This window comes from Nesoenas mayeri (genome assembly GCF_963082525.1).
Source record: "Nesoenas mayeri genome assembly, chromosome: 1".
Classification (NCBI taxonomy): Eukaryota; Metazoa; Chordata; class Aves; order Columbiformes; family Columbidae; genus Nesoenas; species Nesoenas mayeri.
Window position 1 is genome coordinate 92,681,586 of NC_137541.1, and position 25,083 is coordinate 92,706,668.

The following is a 25,083-nucleotide window of genomic DNA, read 5'->3' on the forward strand; positions in this document are numbered from 1 at the left end:
CATTTAATGCTCTGTTGAAGGTCTCCTTGTGATCACTTCTGCACAGCCAAAGGAATACAGCATAACCTGCAGTAGGGTGGCTGCCCTGCATAATCACAGAGGTTCTGCTCATATATCGCTGTAAGAAATTCCAGCTTCCTACTTTAGAAACAACAGCAATGAAAAAATCAGTCTCTCTGGTATGGCTGATTAGGACAGAGGGTCACGATTTCCACTGTTTAACAGTTATACAATTCAGCAGGTTCTGCCTGCTTTGTTGCAAGTCAGTGTTTTCCTTACGATCAAATTACTTTCCAGAGACAGATCTAGAAAATGTAAATTTAGCATTTCATCTTAAGTGGTAGTGATATACATAAAAAAATGTTAGTCAAAGCTAAAGACAAACACTTTTATTAAATATTACTACAAAGAAAAAAAAAAAAAAGATCTATAAAAACAGTTTTAAAGAAGTTTCATTTCATTTTTCTGAATCTCCTAAAGGCAACTGAAATGGTCATTGTTTCCAAACGTCAACGACCTAGAATTTATTTCAGCTGTGAACAGCAGCATCTATAGGGAGTGATGAAACCACTTCCACAAATCTTTCAAGCAAAGTTTTTTAGCTGTACCCCATTTAAACAAGTCCTAACTTTTTCCTTAAAGTCAAGGTTAGACTAAAAGTACCTTCTGAAATTTACCCTGCAGTTAGTGTTTCTCTACTCTTAAAAATTCTGAACGTGACATTGATTTGAAAACTGAATTCTGAATTCCCAGTAAGAATACATTATTTAAACAATAACCAGAACACCAGAAACAATATCTGTGACATCTTGTGGCGTAGTACTACAAATACAACCTCACAACTGTCACGTGGCACAAAAGCAGCACACTTCTACATACATGAAATGTCAAAGAGCAGAGGCATCACCACCTCTCTGACTCCCCTACAACTGACTACAAACCAGCAGCAGCTTTTAAAACACAGTTCTGCCTTCTTGAAGACTGAGCGCCTGAAGAACCATTATAAAACTGGAATCTTTTTTCCAAGTGGAAATAAACTGCATTTAGAAGGGTTGAGTATGCTTTTGAAAGAGGGAATGCCTGCCTGGGAGAAAAAGAGGAAGGTGTATCACAGGATAAAATCTCAGACTGGTTCCTAACTGCAAAACTACAGTTACTCAGCATCAGCTGACTGTCAGTGCCACCAAGTATTCAGGTGGTGAGACTGTAAAGAGCAGATACTGAATTGTACAGCAGCAGTCTGGGATAACTGCTGCTCATCCGGAGCCATCAACTGCTGACACCAGCTGCTCCTTGGCAACTACAATTTCAAGTGACCATACACCAAAATTAGCTGCTGCAGAAATCAGTTACCACTCAGCAGCTAATGAGCACAGACTAACATATGCAGATTCTTAACAGCCTGATAAAAAAATGCAAAGCAGCAACTGCACCAGGAGTTAATCAGTAAATCATGCACCTACTCCACAACAGAACAGGGATTTACACAGAGCTCACAAGGCTGTGACAATTTAACTTTTTCTTGTGTACTTTGCGTGGGGGAACAGAAAATGTAAGAACAAGTTCATTAGCTATCAGCCTTAGTAAAAAACTGATTTACCACAAAGCTCCTGACATTCAGTATTTTGAAGTTACCTAGCATAGACTTTTTGAATGTAAGAATTAAGACTGCTATTTGATCACTTGCTTAATCCCACAAGAAATCAAGGTCCCACCAAAAAACCACAAATTTTCATCACTGTTCTTCAAGCTGATACTAGCACTGGTGTGGCCAGGCTTCTTACAGAGCTGATGAGCCTGAAGGGTTTCTGACAAGACATTGGTTTTCATCCGGATCAGTTCCCACTCCCTCGCTCGCCTTCAGAGCCAGCACAGGTGTTAATGCCGACACAAGGAGGAGGCAGGGACAGGGACCTGAGCGGAGGAAGGGGACCACCTGCACCACATCCGATTAAAGCAGTGATTAACACATCACGCTTGGTCATCTTCATGTTTAATACACTGACTAAAGTAATAGCTATGCTGCCAGTTACAAAGTACAGTTCTGCAAACAATAAAATATTTAGTTGGACTACAGGCCATCATACTGAATGTTGACAAGATATCCATTCAGGCTTTTGTCCTCACCTGAAGAGGAATGTAATTCTCAACACATATGAGGAAACTACTTCTTCCAAATTTTAAATTCAGGTTGATTTTTATTTATTGTACATAAGGAGCTGAAGAAGTGACAATTCAACTTTTTATTGGGAAAGAACATTCTAACACAGTATTTTAATTTTTGCTTAGAAATAATTTTAGACATTTTTAAAGAGAACTTACGATTCATACTGTTCATACAAATCAATTCTGTGCATACCTGAATCTTCTTGTTTCCCCTCACCCACACATCATTTTACCATTTGTTGTCTTTGATAAATATATCAAAACCAAAAGAACTGTTCCCATGTTAACAGGGAATGTTTCCACTTTCACAGCTTGTATTGGTGAAGCTATAAAATGAAAACAAAACTTGCAAACAATCCAAGCAAGCTGTGGAAAAAAGTTTTCATCTTGTTTTCACCTCTAATCACGTATAAATTAAACAAACAAACAAACAAACAACAAACACAAATCCTACCATGGTAATAATTTAAGTTTTTAAGTAGTAATTGGATTATTTATTTAATATCACCTGTCTTTGTAACTGCCCAGTGTTAAAAAAAATTGACTTATAGTCAATGTAGTAAAGCAGCTCAGAGCAGATAAAATTCTTATTTTGAGAAAACATACAAAAATCACAACCATTATATTAAAAACTCTGTTGTAAGTATATACAAAATAATTATCAAAGCATTTGCTTCATATAGTGCTGCTGGAAGTCATGAAATCAACTACTTGATCCAGGACAGTTCTAGAAATGGACGTCTGGGTAACCATCTCAAATTTGTCTGCTTAGTGACACAGAACAAGAGAGTTTGTCTGTATTCATTACAAAATTGGAACCATAAGGTAAAAAGGAAAGTATTAATCCAAAATAAAACTACTTCAGTGATGTTAAGTTCCTTGCACTGTCCCATTAAACTACTTCTGTTGTTCAGTGAGGGAACCGCATTTAGAACATAAATGGCAGCAGCCTCCACTCGTTATTTTGTCTGTTCTCTCCAAAAACTCTTACATCAGCAGATGGTTTTCTTGGGACTTAGATCTCCATTTAGACACTCACCAAGCCCAATTTCAAAAAGCCAGAAGCAATGAATTCCTGTTACAACTCAAGAGTTTGAACTGGTGACCTGAAGAGAAGCCACCTGCAGTTTGTGAACCCTAAGTCATCTAGTTCATTATATACTGCTGCCAACCCATGTTGAAATGTAACCATGTTTTATAACCCAGAATAACCAAACTAATGCCATTCCTAACTACAGTACAACATCTAAAGTAATACACTTGTCAGCTGTTGGAAAGGTGCCCAAAAGCATCACCCATGTTAATACTTTAAACTCTGCATCTCAGTTTGTCATTCAGCAAATCTGACTCAAAAAAGAGACAACATCACATGGCTGCAACCATGTCAATATTCAGCTATGCACTGCAAGTGCTATATGTCCCCCCTCACCTAATCAAGTCAGTTGTGAAAATGTTGCTCAGAATTTCTGAGGTTCAAACAGTCAGGTCTTCCCCATCATACAATTCTTGCAGTTGGTTTGGTTCATATTTTATGGAGGGTTCTTCAATTTGTGTTCCAGGCTGCAGGGCGTTCTGTCCAACAATTTTAAGATTCACAACTTTTATTTTCCAGGTATTCTCCCTAATGGGACAGCTAATGAGTCCAAAAATTAGTTCAAAGATGCCCAAACAAGTGTTGTCTCGATGTACTGTGCCAGCCACCGCTACGAGTACTAACCCATGTGGAGACATGGCACATTTCAGTCCATTGGCCTGCAAGTTAGGGTTGAATAGAAGACATTCCTCTTTAACCAAGGAGAGCAGGCGAAGGCTCACCATTTCTGCACCAACATATTCTTCCCTGTTTTTTTCTAATGTGTTGTAATGGAACTTCATTCTGGCATTCTCCCAAAAATGCTGTGGTCCCCATCTTTCTTCAGATTTTACTCCCAAGGGATGCTGAGAATTCAGGAGTTCAAAGAACCACTGACAGAATACTTGTCCTAGAGCATGAATGTCTTGTGATGACTTTTGTCTCTCTCCATGACTCTGCAATCAAACATATTTTTTTATTAAAACTATTTAGCCTTAGCATGCAAGATTACCACTTAGAACAACACAGAATCATGTAAATACTTATTTTAAACATTCTTTCTTCCTCAAGTGTTCTGAGAGAGTGCCTGAAGAAAAAGAACTAAGTAAAATCTCATTTATTTTTAAGATCATAATTATCTTATAATCTAGAGAATCAAGGTAGGCTCTTTGAATTACAGTCAGAATAGTCACTGCAGTTTTGTTTTGGTCTACAATTTATAAACAAAGAGGAAAATCCTGGTTCTACCAAAAAAGGGCAGAGGAAGGAGTTTTTAACAACTTCCATGAGACCAGGCTTCTCACAGTGAAAAACAAAATTTGTCCTGAGTAAAACGTACTTTGGTTAGTAACTTTTAACTGGCCTTTACGTTTCCAAAATAAGGTTACAGAAAAACAAGAAGGACACAGACACAAGCTAATTTCATATTAAGGCATATCAATTTACTAAGAAGTGCTTATAAATAAGCAACTATGTTGAGATGTTTTTCCTGTTTCATGTTACCTTCAGTCTGTTCTTCTTAGTACCTTTTAATTTAGTTGTGTTGGTCTCTGCATCTTCATATAGCTGGTAAGAACAAACAGTACCTATTGGGAAGTAAGTCACTCATATCCTAATATCCAAAGCTCACAGGATACTTCTGATTCATGGGGGTATTTTACTTAAGTCAGTGGAATACACTAACAAAATGCACAATTAATCCAGGAAGAACCGAAACACAAAGAAGTAATGTATTCCAGAACTTTTTCTCCACCAGCTCATGTGCCTGAATTTAGCCCTATTGGGCAATAAGCCTGCCAAAAGTCATCCAAAAGATGCTTGGTCACTTTAATGAGTGATGTTTGTCATCTTCACCACATTTCTAACAGGAAAAGAACCCAAATAAAAGAAAACTGTAGGTTATGTTACCCTTGCTCCTCCAAAATAGACAAAAGCCTTGAGGAATCTCACTTACTTTTCTAATTGTACAACTGATCACTTAAACCAGACTGAGACAATACGACATTGGGATAGGAAGGCTGCAGGGATTTTCACAGAGCAGCATAGGCTTACTCTGGGAATGAAGGCAACTCCATTCAGCCTGTCATAAAACCCTTGCTTCAGACTCATAAAATCCTTTCTTCAATACTGAATCTTCTGAGAAAGTATTTTTAAGGAGTGAGACAAAGTAAACATTGCTAGCAGACAGCTAAACCTTCAAAGAACAATCTGAAAAGGCTCAAAGATTCTTGTCTTTAGAAGCCTAGAAGAATGGGCCAGTGCAAGAAAACAGGAAACTGCCCCAAACACATTGTCCACTGGCTCCCCATAGGTTATGGACAAGCCACTTGTGTCCTTTTTTGCCTCGTTTTACAGAAAATGATACACACATTCCTAAAATATATCTAAGATGTAGGGGAATAAGAAATACTTTAAATATGTACTGCACCAAAGTAAGCAGTAAGATTTTTTAGATGCTATTATGGGTCAAGCTAAGCAAAACATCTATTCCTTGCAGTTGAATTCTTGGTACGTGTACAAGAATAGCAAAATTTAAATACAAACATTTAGGAAACAAGTTGCTTAGGAATTAGATATTTAAGACAGATTCTTAAGTTGATTATAAAACATGTTTAGTTTAGATGACAATTCTTTCTAAAGGAAGGTTCACTGTAAAAGGCAACTGGATGCTAAAGTAACAGTCCTGTGAGCCTTTTTAATTTATACATATATAGTTTGCTTATCCTCTGCTTTTTCTTACAACAGGTAAGATTTTTTACTTAAGAAAAATCATACAGACTTTCCAGTGTAAAGATACATGACCTCCAACTGTAATGTGGCATGTTGTTTTGAACAAGAACTAAATGTATGGTTATTTTGTAGGGCTTCTCAGTATTTGCAACTTGACAGCAAGATGTTTGGAAGTAAATGAAATATCAGGTTTGCTAACATCAAAGTCTAATAAGCATTAGATTAAGTAAGTTTTAAGTCAGTACTAAGTCTGAAAAGTTTGGAGATTCATATATAGAAATGCTGTAATTGTTTCACAATTAACAGTAATTAATTTCTAATTCTGTTATGTAGGTTCATGTTACCCATTTCTTCACAATGGTGAGGGCCACAAGAATTAAGAGAAAACAAAGGCAAAGAAAGATGTATGTGATAAATAATCCAGCTGAATTTCTCATTCTTTGCAAATGTGCTTTAAGTACTTTGGAGAATTTTGTTTACTTGCCTTCAATCATAAAACTTTGCTAGGGCGTGATACCTGGGAAGTGTTCTTGCACGAGCAACATTCTAATTTTTTTCCCAAAGTACACACACACAAAAATTGTTTTGAAAACAAATCTCAGCTAAATTCTCAGGGGTTAATCCCTGAGAGAAAGCTCAGCGCAATAGGTTATCAACAGCTACAGAGCTCCAACAGTCCAGCTGGTGGGGCTGTTGCCCATTAGGTCTCAGAAGTACAACACTTAAAAGAGCAAAGTGGCTACTTAGAACTAGATGGTAAAGATCCAAGACTAATAAAACACTGAAAGTTCATTACACCACCAGGATTTGCTAAATGTCAAAATTCTGAACTTCAGAATAACCTGTAATTGCCAAAACACATTTAGTTCCACTGTATTAAGTGTTACTAATATCAGAGGAGAAAAAGTTACATGGACCTGGCACTGCTACAAACTTTGCATTTGAACAATATAAAAATTCTCTAAAATCCATTCTGCACCCTATTAACTGCAAGAGCTAAGAAGGAAACACTTCACAGACAGTGCTACTTCGATCGTACTGTCTCTAGAAGTAGACCAAGGCCACTTACAAAGAGACGATTTTCTCTCCACCCACCCCAGCTCCCCCAAAATGTTTCAGACTACATTCTGACACATGTTTTCACCCTGTGATCTACTAGCATCTCTTTGCTCTGCTCCGGTATGTGCCCTATCAATGGTATAACTAATGCCTGGTGTGACAGCAGGATGACTGGAAATCCCAGATCCACACCAAAAGTTTAAGAAGATCCACCACATTAAAAAATCACAAGGTGCTATGCAGGGTTTCTGTACCATTAACTCTGTTTTCAGTTGTCTTTGAATCCACAAAATTACTTGTGAATATCCTCTATTTTAGCTTACAGTACAACTTCAAAATGAAAAGAATGAAAAAGAACCCACACATTAGAGTTCAAATGCACTAATACACTTTGCAAGACAGAGCAGAAGACTGTGCTCTGCAAGTGACAGGTTGGCATAGACGCCTTAAAGTGAGGTAATTTAAAAAACAAACTAACACCAATGACAAACAAACAAAAATGAGCAAACCAAGAGTTAAAGAGATTCAGTACATTCCTAAATAGGGGTGAAAAGCCACATTTTGGATATACATTAGAACTCCTACACTGGCTACCCTGCAAAAGCAAAGCTACGCATACTTGGGTCTTTCAGAAAACAGCACTCACCTCTGCATGTGGTTTTCCCTCCCCTGAGTCCCAGGCATGTGTTGTGCACTGCCCACTCCAGTACTGCTTTACACGATCGATGAGCAGATGTTTCTCAGCAGAAGGAGGCACTGGAATTTCTTGTGCTGCCAAATACTTAAAAATTATTTCTCTGTAGACTTTTCTGCGTTTCAGAAGTTCTTCTACACTTTGGCTGTAAACCAAAATGGCGTGAATGGCTTCTGCAAGTAAAGAAATTTAAGTTAGCAGTTACTTCTCTCACTATTAAAACCCAAACATATGCCATTTCTTAAGCTCCTGACCAGCACCTCCAAACACAGCACAAGACAAGCCTAAACAAAATATTTAAAAGCTTGTTTGCAAGCTGAAATCTGACCTAATCATATTAGACACAGAAGATACCCAAAGGCTTGGAAACAGGGTTAAGAAGTGGTGCTGCTTTTACAGAAAACCTTGCTACCCTGTAATGTCTACTTCCTGTTTAATGACTGCTTGGAACTTATGTATGGCTTGAGCTTGATGAAATGGATGCAACTTTTTCTTCCAAATGAAATTACTAATATTCTTCAAGTATTTTCAAGCTTTTCAGAAACTCCAAGTGCTTCAATAAGTATAAAGATTCTTGCACACAATGCACTTCACCTATACTTCCTAAGATGCAGCTAGCCTTAGCTTCAAAAGAAGTTCATTTAACATGAAATCACTTAGGGCTTCCTGCTTCACGTCATCATGCATCACCTTCACTTAGCAAAAACTGAGCTCTACTTTATTCTCTGTTTGAAAAGCTCTGGGATATTTCAAAATAAGCCAGCCACCTGTCTTCTTGGAAGCAAGATTAGACAGAGAAAGAAGAACCAGACAAATCTTTTATGGTTCTTCTGATTATGGAATGCGCATCTTATTTCTGCATCAAATGGGTAGTTCAGACTATTTGGTCAGAGAACATATTGTTGTTTTGAAGAATACGCAAGTTTTAAAATGTTTCCTGTGAACAGAAAATTGACAGAAATGCAGAGATAACCAAGGTAATCTCTGATTTCCTGTATGTTGACCACAAATTCTAGTACCAGAAATCTGCAGTTTTTCAGACAATAGACAGCAGTTTGCGAATGTGAGGTTCCATGTAGGTTCCTGAAAACTGACGGAAATGGAATTAAATCCATTTTATTTAATAAAATTACTAATCTAGAGTTCATAAGAAAACACCTTTGCAGCAAAATTAGAAAGCATTGAAATGCAACATTCAAAAAAATTCAGCTACAATGCTTGGTGACAAAATTAGGAAACATGACAAATTGAAATTCACTTTTAAAGTAGTTGTGGTAGCCAGTTCTCACCTGAACTGAGACTGGGTGTTTAACATGTTGCCTATAAACGCTTAAACAAGAAGAGACTAATTACTGAAGTAAAACAGAAACAAAACAAAAGCACGCATACACACAAATCTCTTAATTTAACCAACAACCACTGCAAAAAGCAGATTAAAAAAGCAAGAAGAAAATCTAAAGGAATAAGACCTTTTTAAGAAATGTGTATGGCAAATTTTACAGGTGTGAGTTATATCACACAGAATGTATTCAAGGTTTTTGGATGAGTATATTTCAGGGCAATGTGCTGAGTGGCCTCAGGTAACTCATATACAAAATAAAGTTTTACAAAACAAATCTCAACATCTACAAAATGAGGGAGGATGGTCACACCTGAAAGCACTCTGTTCTACAAAGAAATTAGTTTACGATTTGATTTGTGTTTTTCCCTTTTAAAACCTGAAAGCAAACATCATTAACACAAACAAGAGACATCTGAGTTTTAAATATTGTCTTAAAGACTAAAAGGGCATAAAAGAGGCAGAGTAGTGCACCAAGCTCCTTGAGTAGGGAGTAGGTGTCTAAGAGAGAAATATACCCTGTTTCTGTGAAAATAAGACAGGGTCTTACAGTAATTTTTGCTCCAAAAGATGCTTGCTTTTTTACATATACAGCTGCCTGGACACTATTTAAATTGACTTTCTTTAAGAACTGTAACTAGGGGTTATTTTTGGAGTAGCATTTATATTTTGAGCATCCTCAAAAATCCTGAAAAAATCATGCTAGGGCTTATTTTCAGGGTAGGTCTTATCTGCTGGGAGACAGGGTAAGTGCTTGAGATCTAAAAATCTGCCACAAGTCTTTAGCAGCCCTAAGTTCCTTGGCGAAAACAAACCTCAGTCCCCCCGCAGCCAAACCCCAGTGCTGTTGGGACACACACAGGCCCACCAGAGGAAAAGGCTCCCAACGGCTACAAACAACCCAACAAAACACAGCTGCACATTTCACACAGAATCACACAGAATGCTAGGTATTGGAAGGGACCTCAAAAGATCATCCAGTCCAATCCCCCTGCTAGAGCAGGAACACCTAGATGACAGGAATGTGTCGAGGCAAGTTTTGAATGTCTCCAGAGAAGGAGACTCCACAACCTCCCTGGACAGCCTGTTCCAGTGTTCTGTTACCCTTACTGTGAAGAAGTTTCTTCTCATATTTAAGTGGAACCTCCTGTGTTCCAGTTTGTACCCACTGCCCCTTGTCTTATCATCGGTTGTCACCCAGAAGAGCCTGGCTCCATCCTCCTGACATTCACTCTTTACATATCTACAAACGTTAATGAGGTCACTCCTCAGTCTCCTCTTCTCTAAAAGAGAGCCAGCTCCCTCAGCCTTTCCTCATACGGGAGATGCTCCACTCCCTTAATCATCTTTGTTGCCCTGCGCTGGACTCTCTCCAGCAGTTCCCTGTCCTTCTGCAACTGAGGGGCCCAGAACTGGACACAATATTCCAGGTGTGGTCTCACCAGGGCAGAGTAGAGGGGAAGGAGAACCTCTCTCGATCTACTAACCACCCCCCTTCTAATACACCCCAGGATGCCATTGGCCTTCGTGGCCACAAGGGCACAGTGCTGGCTCATGGTCATCCTGCTGTGCACCAGGACCCCCAGGTCCCTTTCCCCTACACCGCTCTCCATCATGTCGTTTCCCGACTTATATTGGCACCTGGGGTTGTTCCTGCCCAGATGCAGGACTCTACGCTTGCCCTTGTTATATTTCATTATATTTTCATTAAAGTTCGCTGCAGCCCCGCACCCGACAGGGCGCAGCCAGCTCTCCAAGGCGCCGAGAAACCCCCGGGACGCTCCAGCACACCGGCCCAGCTCGCTTCCCCCCAGCCCGCCGCTGTGAGCCCGTCCGCCCCGGAGCCAGCGGAGCAGGACGCGCTCGCAGCCCCCGGCTGCCACCCTCCCGTCCGGGAAGGGAGCCCAGCGGCCGCGCCCTGGGGCGCAGAGGCGGATCCCGGCATCCCCGCCGCGGGGTCGAAGGGCGGTCGGGCCGGGGAGGCCGCGGTAGGAGGAAGCAGCGTTCCCGTCCCGGTCTCCGCGCACCTTGGCGGCTCTCCGGGTGCACCAGGCGGTTGGTGACCGTGTCCGCCAGCGCCAGAAGCTCCTCGGTCTCCAGGAACTCCAAGAGCTCCCGGCACCCGGCTTGTTCACGCTCGCTCAGCCCCAGTGACGCCATCGCCGGGTCCCGCCCGGCGAAACTGAAGGTGCCGCCGCTTCCTCAACGGAAGTCGGGGCAACGGCCGCTTCCTGCGCGCCACTGCGAGCAGCTCCCGGTGCCGCCGGCGGGAAGAGCGGCCGGCACTGAGGTTCCGCCCGGCAGCGGGAGAAACCTCCCCCGGGTTCGTGCTCCTGCCCCGCAGCTGCCCCTGGGGATCAAGGACCAGGTCGGGGAGGACCCGACAGCTTCAGCACAGCCCACAGGTGGAGAAGAGCCACACGAAAGTGAACTTGAATGTATACATTAGATTTATGATAGACATTATAATTATCACCCTTCCCTTCCATCAGATCGTTAAACTGTCACGCTAATTCCACTGCCAAGGCCCATGGAGCACGGTCAGGGAGTGCTGCAGCCCCATCTGCTCCACATCACTGGCCATGGGGTGCCTGTGGCTTCACCTCCTCGTCACCGTGAGCCCAGCAGAGGAGCACAGAATCAGAATTATGGAATAGTTTGGGTTGGAAGGACCTTCAAAAGTCATCTAGTCCAACCCCCCTGCAATGAGCAGGGACATCTTCAACTAGATCAGATGTTTCAGTCTCCAGCAGTGCACTGTCTGACCATTTCCAGTATTAGACCTGTCACAACAATCACATTGCACAATGCAAAGGAGAACAGAAAGGGAACCTCCCATAGCTGCTTAATGATGGCTTTCCATCATTAATGCAGAGCCCACACATCCAGCCTTACCACAGCCTACCCGGAGCTGGAGGCCTTATACAAACAAGGCTCCCAGCAGGGTCTGGGCAGCTGCTCTGGGTGGAAACAGGCTTTGGAAGTCTACTGGTAGGCCTCAAGCTGAGGTAACATCTATGGTGGTCACTTCAGCTGGACTGGCCAATCTTTGGATATCAGAGCTGCAACCCCTGTGGCATTAAGTCTTCAACTTGTGACTGGAGGAGGTGTTGGACACCTAGGGAACTAATACCAAGCAAGTTACACATGCCCGCAATAGCAGGAGGTCTGACAGCACAGCACCTGCCCAAGGAAATGAAGTTCTGTAAGCCAAAATTGCTTTTCTGTTACCTGCAAGGCTTGAACCTTGTGCTGCTCCTCCACTTGGCAGTATTTGCTCTGACCAGTGATGGCCACTTGATGAGTCATGGAGAGAAGAGAAGAGGCGGGAAAGAGGAACATAAAAGGAAAAAGATAACAGAAGCTTCAGCTGAGCTAAGGACCATAAGCTATGTGAGGGCTGGTGCTGCAAAAAATGTAGATGCAACGAGTGCTTGACCTCATTGTGGCAGAAAAAGCAGGCACTCTCATCAAACCCATGCATCAGTATGGGCAGCATAAGGAGGCCACCTTTTGGTGCTAAAGCTGCCTGTGATTTCAAAAACAGGAAGACCTAGATTCTGTTACTTGAAGACAGGAGTTACAATTACTGGTGATGCCTTTGCACAAACAACTGAACGCTTCTTTATAGTAGGCTCTGTTCAGACCTGTAGTAAAAAATGCCCCCCTGCTCTCAAGATCTTGTAAACCTAAGACAGAACATTTACATAAACAGAACACGGTCCCACCTCCCATACTGTGCATACATTTTAGAAGTCTGATTCCTCTTTGAGATATAAAAAACTGCTCATGCAGATCTCCTAGGTTTATCAGAAGGAAAACCAACACACATTCAGCTACAGTAACAGCTACTCTCTTGAGTTATAGCAATGAATTAAAAATAAACCAGAAACAGCTGAACCATTTTTACCCATGAATTTTAAGTCCATTCAGTCCTAAAGCATCCGGAAACATTCAACACAATAACGCTTACTGTCTGCCGTGCCAAATTTCCCCTCACGTGTACATTGATTTAGTATTCTTTATGCAGTTCAAGCAATGTGTAACGGTTTCTATTGACAAGATCAGCCTCATGTATAATATGTGTGGCCTTGACACAGACCTATTACCCATTCTGTAAGACCAGTTACTAGCACACTCTTCATGTACAAGAGAGATCTCCCACTACAATACATAGTGCAGCCTTCTGCATATCTGTATTAGAGTTTACAAAGCAAAACTGGTTCATTGAAAATGGGACTACCTACATGCCACCAATTTAATTTTGCTGCTGAAATTTTCCAATTTCTTAAAATTAATCCTGCAAGCTTAAAATTAGAAAATGCGTCTGAGAAATATAAATGACCTTTCTTTCATTTTGCTTATTTTTCAAAAAACCTATTTTAGATTTGCAGCCTTCAGTGGAATATTATCTGAGTATTCTAGAATTCAGGGGAAAAAATCAAGATGCCATTTTAAAAATTAGATTATTTTGTTTGCTATGTTTTCAATGAACATTTTTGTGTGGGTTGGGGACAGGTTGCCTTAAAGTGGTCACATTCCCATTAACCCTGAGAGAAGAAAAGTGCATTGTCATCAGAGATATTGGAAAGACTCTTTAACATTCAGAACTGATGTTTTTCCCTGCTTTCTTATTTTAAACCAAGGCCAGTCCTTCTAGGAGGATTATACCTATAGCTTGTAAGCGCTTCCCTTTGGGGGTGGTGGTAGGGAAAATCTCAGAAGTAGATTTTGGTTTTCTGTCTTTCCTGTAACTCAGAATTCCCTATACTATAGAGTTTTTATTCAAACTTTCAATTGACTTTGATCACTGACAAGGAATGTAAACTGGCATTCCTAATGGGGAATAAACAGGAAAATTACTAGCATATATAAACAAAAGGTGAATAGAAATCTTGCAACACTAAACTGCTGTTGTAATTCACTACAAGCAATCCTCTCCCTCCCCGCTCAGAATTTTATTTACTGCAAATTATATCCCTAAAATGTCAACTGCTCTCTTATTTCTATGAGCTCAGTGCAGAAGTCAGGCACTGAGACATAGTACTGGATTAAATCACACTGATGCATAGAAATACCATTTCAGGCAGTGGTAGATACTGCTCCAAGTCACATAGCACTGCTCTGACATCAAGAAAGTACAAATATGTCTAAGGCCGTTTGGATTGGCAGGAACTGAACTTAACTGAAACACCAGTTACAGTCCATTTTAGTGTCATCTGTAGAAGTAGCTGTTTTATAGGTGGGCACAGTCGAAAACTATAATAACTAAAGGATATTTACATACACACTTAAATGATGCTAGCCATTGCATTAACTGATTTTACCACTATCATCCTAAACTAAATTTTCAAGAAGTGGGTTCATAATAACATTGAAGATTACATGTATGGTCTGAAATATTATAAAAATGAGCAACAGTAGATAGCTACCGTATGAAGCATATTCAGTTCCACTATACCTCCCATTCAATAACACTTCATAACCTTCAACTGATATTTTATACCTACCTGCCACCATTGATACTAGTTTTCTTACATAATTCTAAAAATCAGAAAAAAGTATGACCATTTCAACTTTCAACATACAAAATTCAAGTATGTACAAAGTTATCTGCACAATCAACAAGTTCAAAGCTGACATTTCCTTAAACTTATGTAGACTATTTCAAGCACCCTCGAGCACCTCTTTAGTCTATTGAGCTGGCTTCTGATTGTCAGGTGCTTCATTCATCCAGGCACCTCAACCTCCCCTTGGGCTCAAAGCCCAATATTTAGCCCTCACAATCCAGCTGTTTAACACTGGACACCAAACTTCTCCTGCCCTGTTTACCAGCCACACTAACCTGTTGTGAACTATGTCACTGTTGAGAAAATTTAATTTACGACATTGCACTGGGCCACCGACTTAAGGTACAGTTTACTGAGAAATTGTTATTTCTCTGCCTGAAATGTTAGCATGTCAAAGGAATTAAAACAATATCCTGCACCTAAAAATTTACATTTGGTATGCTAATGTATCTTGCAATTAATTTATCAAATCGCTTATGTATACATTGCCAATTTGATAAATATTTTGCCTGCAACATGCATATGCCATAGTACCAGAGATTTGAGGACCCTTATCCCTTATGCCCAAACTTAGTAACTTTCTTAAGCAAGAACCTTGTCAAAGTAGAAAAAAAGGTAAGTTTGAAGTTACACACACAGACAAAAAAAAAAAAAAATCACCATTCAAAATTTTGCAGAAAATAGTCAAAATCTCTGATCAAAGAAAATTAAGAATTTACAGGACTATGAATAATAAATCTAAATAATCCAGCATTTTCAGATGACAGTATTGAATTTTTTGAAGCAAAATTAAAAAATACTTACACTGTCTTTATCTCTGAACTACAGCATTCCATCAAATGGACTAAACAAAGCAATGGAAAACAAGTGTATCATGCTAGAGGTTACTATCTGTATTAGCAGCATTATCAGAAAAAAACATAAGCTCATAAAATGCAACAGCTGAAGCTCAAGCTTTATGTACTAGTGCCAACCAGCCTTCCCAAGGGGCTGAGGCCAGCGTTTGGTACTTGCAATGCAGAGCACCAAAGAACTTTAACAATTTTATGACAGAGGAAGACAACCAACTAGAAGCAGAGGTATCTTAAAATTGCTGCATCCAGACTTGTCTGTGGCCTCAAGTTTGGCTTTCAAGTCCTACACAATGGCTTATGTGGTTAACCTCTCCATTTTGAAGTCATTGCCCCTCGGGGTTAAACACCATACAAGCTATTAAAATGAACACAGGTCTGCTGATTTCTTCGAACACTACATATGTTTCCTTGCAAGCGTTATTCCTCCCTACCACCTCCCTTCTCTCTGCCCTGCCAACCTTATGCTGCTCTCCATATGCCTGATAAAAACCAGGACATGAGCTCTCTGTTACCAGCTCAGGACCTTCTCAGGCCTGTCCTGCCCAGAGTGAGCAGATTCCCACTTCCCCTTCTGCTCTGATTGACACTCTTGATCAGGGTACACAGCATCTGAATGATACGTGATGCTTGTAAATTACTTTGGTATACACATTAATTACCAAGCCTGGTTCCCAGTGCACGCAGCTGACTATGGAAATAAATATTCTTGAAGTTGCCAGCATTTCAAAGATGGCTAGAGCCAGTCAGACCTGAGGAGGGAAGGGGCTGCCTGGTGTCTAAGGTTCAAATGCTGATGGAAGCTTTTTCTGCAGTAGGTGCATTCTTCTTGCAGCTCAAACCAATGACCAAAAAAAGCTATTCCTCTCCCTCACACACAGATGTGTTTCTCTTGTCAGCAGTTATCTATTTGTAAAGAACCTATAATACTATAACTTTTTGAAGATTTATTTAACTGAGAGGTCCCAAATTTCACAGAATCACAGAATGTTAGGGAGTGGAAGGGACCTCAAAAGATCATCTAGTCCAATCCCCCTGCTGGAGCAGGAACACCTAGATGAGGCTACATAGGAATATGTCCAGGCAGGTTTTGAATGTCTCCAGAGAAGGAGACTCCACAACCCCCATGGGCAGCCTGTTCCAGTGCTCTGGCACCCTCACTGTGAAGAAATTTCTTCTCAAATATAAGTGGAACCTCTTGTGTTCCAGTTTGAACCCATTACCCCTTGTCCTATCATTGGTTGTCACTGAGAAGAGCCTGGCTCCATCCTCCTGACACTCACTGTTTTTATATTTACAAACATAATGAGGTCACCGTTCATTCTCCTGCAAGCTAAGGAGACCCAGCTCCCTCAGCCTTTCCTCATAAGGGAAAGGCTCCACTCCCTTAATCATCTTTGTTGCCCTGCGCTGGACTCTCTCCAGCAGTTCCCTGTCCTTCCTGAACTGAGGGGCCCACAACTGGACACAATATTCCAGATGTGGTCTCACCAGGGCAGAGTAGGTAGCTAATTAGCTAGAAGAAAAAAAAAAAAAGAAAAAAAAAGGGGGGGTGCGGGGGGCAGAGAGACAGGATTTCTGTTATTTCTGTTTTGATTTCCTCAGTAAGCCTGGGTATTCTTAGGTTTAGTCTCTTCAAAGCCAAATATCCATATACCGGGAACACCAAGACCTGGCAACTTTACACAGGTGCTGTGCAACAATCATATACCAAACACAACAGGGTAACCATAAAGATTGCAGCAGTATTTTCAGAGAGATTCCCCAAAAGACAACATCAATTTCTATCAACAACAAAGACAACGTTTTATTGAACAAATCTATATACAGTACAAAAAGGTTTTTAAAATGAGACACTACTGTTGATTTATTGCAGTTTGATGGCTCAGTTTTAATTTGTACTCTTATATAAAATGCAAAGTAAAATAATTTAACATTCAACAAGGAAGCACAAATTTCCTTTCTTGCTGAACCTGTAACAGCTTTTACAAATTAACAAGAGTCCCAAAATGCATACACTGCATTTAATCAGAAAGGTGTTATACAGTACCAAATAAATTAAGAAAATAGTAACACTACCACCCCCTTTGAGTCTTTTGTCCATAGCACTGGTGTTAAACAATAAAATAAATGAGTACAGCTGAACCTTCAATGTGATATTAATATCACAAAGTTTAATGTTATAAATTATCCAAACTATACAATTTATATAGTTTTAATGAATATGGCTAAACAACCAAAGTACCAGTGACCTTTCCCCACAAGTATGACCACTTTCAACCTACGTTCAGTATTTATTTTTTTGTGAAAGGTGCCTACCAAGCGGCAACTCTTTGAAAATTAGAACTTACATGACCTTGACAGTGAACCATGATTGGGTCAGAGTAGACAGTCTGACAAGGAAAGTCTAAATCCAAGTTATAGCCACCTGGAGGAATACTCTTAAAAACATGATTACCAGCAATGGAATGCACGAACTTTGATCCAACAAAGCTCCGAAGTTCATGTATAACTTCAGGCAGCTCTAAGATATTTGCATGCTTACATTACACATGTTCTTTAGTATTTATTGAATCAAAGTGATACATCTCAAGGAATTATTTCCAATTATATCACACAATGCTTAATGCCTGGGAAAAACACCCAAAACTTTCAATTCTAGATTTGGAACCTTTCTCAGCCCTAGAAGTTGCAGGCTTAATACAGGGTAATACTCAACATACTAAAGAATCCCTAAAAAGCATGTAGAATTATCCCACACACATTACAAGTATCCTTTTGCTCTTAATTACAGTCATGGAATACTGCAACTATCTGAGAATACCAACAGGTGTCAGGGACTAGTTTAAAGAAAATACAATGTATTTTGAAGTAAAAATCATTATTTAAAACAAAAATTACCACCCATTTGCTACTTTATGTCAGTCAAGCATATTTCTGATAGGTGTGAGGTGACGTTCACCTGCATAAGAACTCAATTTTCCAGTTCTCCAAAGTGCATATACTGAACACACGGTATAAACAAATGGTGGTGTCCAAGAAAAGCGTCTTTGAACAAGGGTGAGTTTAATGCAGGTACAAAAAATTATGGTCACAGTTTATGCATGTACACTTTAGCTACACACTTTAAACCAAAGAAAATACAAGTCTCAATCATGTTTTTAAAGCATCTTCCAGCACATGGAGCTCCAGGAAAAGGCAAAAAAGCACCAAAGATTAATGATACATTTCGAAGGCTTTACACAAACAATTCTGTCATATCTACTGAGTGAGTTTTCAGTTTAAAAGTGTAATACTGTGAAATTAACCTTTTTTTTTCCCAAATATATTTAAGCAAATTTAACTAGATTAACAATGTGAAGCGACAGAAGGGGAGCCTGGGAACATTCAAGATGATAACCATGTCCTTAAAAATTAGTTGGCAACTTGAAAGCAAAAAATGTGAAAGTGCATTTGGCTGATGAGGTCCCCCTTAATTTTACATTTAAAAACTTTTAATGTATTTATATATGTAAATATATATATATATAGTGCATGTATATATGTATATATAATGAATGATACATTTTTTTTTTGCAACAGCAAAAAAGAGATTCTTTGGTGCCTGAAATACCACACAAATCTCTGATAGAGGGCCAGTCATCAGTATTAATGTAATGCACACATACCTGTGATCATAATTTTATAACCTTTTGCATTAATCCAACTCAAAGTTAAGGCAAATATTTTCTAGAACTCAAAAAAGTATGATTTTGAATTTGCATTCTTCTTACCTCCCAGGAGGGGAAAAGGAAGCAGAATTAATGCAAATACCTGTTTAATTTCACAGAGGATTATTAGCAGAGGCATTACTGGACTATTAAGTTCCAGAACTACTTAACAGCCTATTTTACAATGAAACCCATAGGTTTGCAAGTGTGAGCCATTGCTACAGTGAACAGATCTGTTACGTACCTCTTGATTTGTTACTCATTAGTTTTTAAATCTGTTGATTTAAGCAAGTTGATCATCTTATTATGCTATACATGCACTGTGATGAACTATTCAGTGAGCAAACTAGCTGAGCAGGAACAGTTGGTCTTTGCTGTCCAACGCCTCTCTAGTGACTCCATCTGTACACACCAGTTTTCACCACTATACTTTCCCATGCCTAGAGTCACATTAACATTTTCAGCTGCCCACATAGAACAGGATTCCAAATGAAACATTTTTAGGTGCCATGACAGTGTAAGATAAATTATAGGATAATTTAGCCCAGTAATTAGACAATGTGCATGTTTGTTACATATCTGTTAAGGGTGGGAAGACCAAAAACTACAACAGTATCTTTTTGGTTTCCAGATGTCCTGTATTTCGGAGTTAAGATTATAGAGCTGAATGACTCAAATTTCCTGTCTTCACATTTTGATTGTTTCTATGAGTAAATTTAGGATAAAGTGCTTAACATTTAAGTCTCATTCCTTCAATAACTTCTGGAACAGTCTGTCTTTTCAAGAGATGCTATTAGATAGGGTTGTAAAATGGTCTTAAGGTTGAGTTGATACATACTTTTTCTCTTCCTCTAGACAGTAAATTAGTTACAGTACTGAGTTGTGACCTACCAGCTTGAAGCAACATCACATGTGAAACAGGCTCTGTTTTTTTTTTTTCCCAACTTGACATGTGTCTTGCTTTTGTCTGCCTTTTGTTTGTAGGAAGCCATTTCTAGTTCTTTTCAATCATACCAACAGCTGAAGGACCTTTGTATCTGCATAAAATTTAACTCTGCCCTGTAATGCAAGCTTAACCCCCTTCACATGCTGTATTTGTTGCAGCCTCCTTCTGTTAATATTCACGCAATCTGTGCCTGTACTGCTTGTATTAGTCTTCCCGCACCTACAACAGATGTTTTACAGGACACTCGCAACATATACATTTACCACAGGCTGGAAAAGGGTTTCTCTTGCATGCATCTGACTTTCACTGTGCATAGCTTTCACACTTAGTATCACATCAACTCACTTTTCCTTGCATACTTTGTACTTCAAGTTTTTGGTTATCTGAGCATTCTATCCAGGTTCAATTTCTTTCTACATTCCTCTTTTTGGATTCTGAGTATAAGTTTATTAAATGAGCTCCATGCTTTTTAGCAGAAAATAGAATCACATACTCAAACTTTGAAAACAGAATGTGCAGTTCCTCTATGCATTTCTTATTCATATTATAATAATGTAACGCCTTCTTGAATTATTTCTTCCCAGCTATGTGGATAGATACCCTTTAACCACACATTTTCCAACTAAAGTAGCTTTCAGAACTGTCTGTTTTTATTTCCATAAGGCAATGAACACCTCTGCTTTCTCTGCTTGCTCAACTGTATGTCTTATTTTCCTTAAACTTTCATACTAGAAAGACTGTGCCGCTAAGCTTCAATCACAGATTTGGAATGAATGTGGCTTTTCAGATAACTGGTGCTTTGGGGATTTTGTAGCAACCTTTCTGGACTCAAGACCTGCAGAGCTCTGTGAGTTTTGTCTATAAAATGTGCTTTGTATTTATCAAGGTCATGTTTTTTTTTAGTAATTTGAGACCGCTTTATGATTAAGGCCAACTGGGAAACAAGCTGATGCTTCTTCACGTAGTGTTTTCTCACACCACTCTCCGTTTGATACACTTTCCCACAACATTGAATCAGGCACCTGTAAAAGAGAATGCATTGGGATCAAAATGAAGACTAACCGATGTAAGTCATTCTTTAATTTAGAACACTGTTTTATGTTTTTTGACATGTTTAATTTCAAACATGCAAGGAAAAGCAGACTGAATTACCTCCTTCTGTTTTATGAGAATGCTTTTCCATGAGTGCTGCCCACCAATTCTCACTGCTTCTTATTCTAAACAGCATGTCCAATTTGAACTTCCAATTTAGCACAGTATTGTGACTTAACTGACTAAGATCTAACATATTACAATTGCTTAGAAATCATGTCTATCTTATCTACTCCATCAGGTTGCCTGTTTTCAAAGACTTATTTTCTGGTTGGTATTTACCTCCAAACAAACCAGCCCAGAAGGACTGCAAGACTTACTTTCATCATCTGAATCGAATCCAAAGAGCGTCTGACACTTCTTTTGTGCAAGGTGAGCCTCAAGTGCTTCTGAATTACAGTAGATGGTCAAGCATTTGCGACATCTAAATCTTTCTGTTTTGCTACACAATCTGTCTTGTTCAGAATGAGCATCTACATTATCAGTCAAAATTTTTCTACGTTTTGGCATGCTAATGTATTGTTCATCGAGATAACTTGGAGGCAATGGTCTAAAATATGGTTTTGTTAGGATGACACCATATGAAGTAGTCTCTGTTGTCTGGTTTGGTTTTGAAGGTAACTGTGAGGCAGCAGTATTATTTTGTGACGTATCATGACAATTCTGTAAAACTGGTAATATTGACCCATTTTCTGTCCTTGTTTCACCTGCCACTCTGTCCAAAGGTATTTCTGATGACTTTGATGATGTCTGATCTAGGTCACTGTGCCCATTGACTAGTTGGTCACTAACAACATGACAGTTTTCAGAATTTGGCTGTGACACAGGTGTCTTTTGGTCTATCAAACTTAAAACTGTAGTGCTACCCTCAGATGAACTTTCATTTCCATTGTGAATTATATTATTTGCTTTCTTCTCAACACTTTGAGTATACGTCTTTGGTTCTGTAGAATCCTTCCTTGACTTCCAAGTTGGAATTGGTAAATCTACAGTTTCTTTTTCATTAACAGATTCATCATCATCTTGGTAACTACAAAGTTCTGAAGGATCATCTGAAGAATCTTTTTCACTTGCGTCTTCTGAACATTCTGGTGCTTTATTTAAATAATGCTGAGCCTCATGTTCATACAGCAAAGGGAGCTCCTCAAATAGCTCACAGCACTCTGCAAAATTGCATTGAGCTTTAAACACAGTATGACTTTTTGTATGTTCTGCAAGCTCAGTTGACAGTTTAAATCGCTGATTACAATTAAAGTGTAAACAAAAGTAAACATTTGGATACACATGTCTCTTCAGGTGGTCTATAAAGTGTTGGGAATCAGCAAATTTTCTCTGGCAGAACCGACATTTTCCTTTATTCCACTTCATTATGTGCTGCTGCACCTTCATATCAGTTGGATGAGCTTTTCTTGCATGTTTATTAAGAAATCTTATCTTTTTAAACACTCTAGCACAACCATTGGCAGGGCACTTAAAGCTTCCTTCCTCATCCATAGCATCAATGTCTTTTTGAGGACAAAAAGCTCCATTCACTTTGTGCAGAATAGGTGACTCTTTACTGGAGTTCTCGTCATCTTCAGGCAAGCTTTCTGTACTTAAAGCATCAGGAACATTATTAAAACAGCTGTCATTACTATTTTCAGTAGCATCATCCTGGTCGCTTACATGGTTTTCCACTGCATCAAATACCTGTTCTGATTTCTCCTCCTCCACCTGGACCACTTGGTCAGCACTTGGAGCTACTGCAGTCTCTGGTTCATTATCTTTGGAACCATCAGAATTCCCATTTTCAAGAGACAGAGAAACATCAGAACATTCTGGTTCATTAAGAGCAGGAGTCTGCTGACCAGCCTCAAGAACTGCAGCAAGGTGTTGCCTTTCTATCTTCCTGACGTGATTCTTTAAGTGCTTCAGCATAAGTCCTTTTTGCCTGAACTTTCTGGTGCAAAGTACACAGGAAAAACTGCCCTTTTTTTGGTGAGCTTGTGCATGTTTCACAATGTGACCACCAAGAAATTCCTCATTGCATATCACACAGCGGTGCCTTGGTACAGTTTGATCTAACATTTGAGTTGCCTCAAGAGCTTCATGGTTCTTTTTGGCATTACCTTTGGACTTGGCTTCAGAGAGGTCTTCAGGGTCAAGCTCTCCATTGCTTACATCTGTTAAACGGACACATTCCTCACTCAGAGCCCTATGCTCTGTTATCTTCTCTGTATTTGCAGTAGAGTTTTCCAGTGTGCTTTCACTTAAGCCAGCCAAGGCTTTATCCCCCAATAATGCTAAACAATTCTGTTTGATCATCAAGAAATTCCAAAACTCAGGATCAAAAAACAAACCTTTTTTCAAAATTGGAAGCAACTCAAAACGTACACGGTTTTGAACAGAACTAGTGCATTCATTGTATTCTTCATCTGCACATTTATATAAATGTTCAACAGTGTAGTAAGATTCCAAGGTGCGCTCAAGAAAAAAGACTGAAAGAGCACAAATTCTGAGGATCTCCAAGTCATTTGGCAGAAAATGAGCAATTGCTTTATAAATAAGACTTTTCATGTTGGGATCTTCACGGAGATCCAACTGTAGGGCACACCCACATATCTCAACGCATATCTGAAGACCATCTTCACCAACCTGCAGAAAGGAAATTACAGTGTACAGAATTACTGAGTATGCGTAACGTTATTTTCCTTATGGACGGGCTTACAGAATTCTACAGCTTAAAAGTGTATTAAAAAAAATAAAATCAGACCCACAGAAAATAAAAGAAAAAATAACTAGCATGAATAATGCCCAAACATCAACATCCCATGTATTTATATGCATCCACTTAGGAGTTCAGAAAGCATCATGCTAGTAAACTTCACCTAAAGGCGTGTACATTTTAAAATAAAGCTTAAACAAGACTATAAAATACAGATACAAAAATGCCAAAAATAACATCTACTTTGCTCTGAAAGACATAAAGCTACTGTCAAAAAAGCTGCAGATTCTTTTGCCACGTGCAGTTCTATAGTTAAAGACAAATATTTGGTGGTATAATACAAGGCTGCAGCAAATCATATCTGATTTAGCAGCATCTTTTGTCTGCACCTTCGTTACCTAGGCTGCTTCACACTATAACTGGACAGTTACTCTATATTTTGTCCCCGTTCTAACTCATTTAACTTGCATTGCATAAAAATACAAGCTATAAAACACTGCCCTCAATTTTGAACCATGGCCACCTGGGAAACCATAAGAACCCATAGCCAAGCACAAACATGTAATTTGGAGGGATGATCAGAACCACACTGACCAAGAGATAGCAGATTAAAGTAAAAGGTTTCAAGAACCTTAGAAATAATTAATACCTACATATATTTAAATATGCATTGATAAATACATGCAATGCTTCACATGCTGTGGGTTATTAAAAATACAATTCAGATGCAAATCTAAATAAAAGTCATTCATGTCACTGCAAGTACTTTAGAATATATAGCGAGATTAAGATCTTGAACAGCAGCAAATCTGTGCATTTAGAATTGCACAGCAGCACCCATGACAAAATAATTTACAATTCATTTAGGGCATAGAATATGAAGGAGCTCTGTTCAGTCAGGTTAATGATAAAACCCAACATTTGTCTGAAAACAAATTACACTCCTGTGTGCAAAATGCTACATGTTACATGTTTTGCAGATGTTTGTATGAGACAGTATAAGACTAACATCTGAAGCATGAAACACAGTGCACTTTTCTGAAGAAAAATTACATCTTCTATCTGAGCCTAGCTTTTCCTTTATGTTACATTAAGCACTTCTTCAGATTTGATTAGAACTGGTGAAAGGATTCAGAACTTAACAAGGGTG

At 39.3% G+C, this 25,083-nt stretch overlaps 2 protein-coding genes across 12 annotated transcripts in view; both read right to left on the reverse strand.

Moving 5' to 3' along the window:
- Positions 1–3,616: 3,616 nt before the first annotated feature.
- Positions 3,617–11,220, reverse strand: LOC308048652 (uncharacterized protein C3orf38 homolog; the record flags this gene model as incomplete). The annotated part of the gene is made up of 3 exons (XM_080357914.1): positions 3,617–4,194; positions 7,674–7,894; positions 11,088–11,220. 3 exons carry the CDS (start codon positions 11,218–11,220, stop codon positions 3,640–3,642), a joined length of 909 nt encoding a protein of 302 aa, XP_080214040.1. The 3' UTR covers positions 3,617–3,639.
- Positions 11,221–17,291: 6,071 nt separating this feature from the next.
- Positions 17,292–25,083, reverse strand: part of ZNF654 (zinc finger protein 654) — a 37,258-nt gene continuing 29,466 nt past the window's right edge. For all 11 annotated transcript variants that reach the window (XM_080364011.1, XM_080364004.1, XM_080364007.1 and 8 more), the window contains 2 exons: positions 21,550–23,863; positions 17,292–21,159 (listed from right to left, as the gene is read on the reverse strand). In XM_080364011.1, coding sequence (XP_080220137.1) covers positions 21,152–21,159; positions 21,550–23,863 — 2,322 coding nt within the window. In that variant the 3' untranslated portion in view covers positions 17,292–21,151. The remainder of the gene's footprint in view (positions 21,160–21,549; positions 23,864–25,083) is intronic.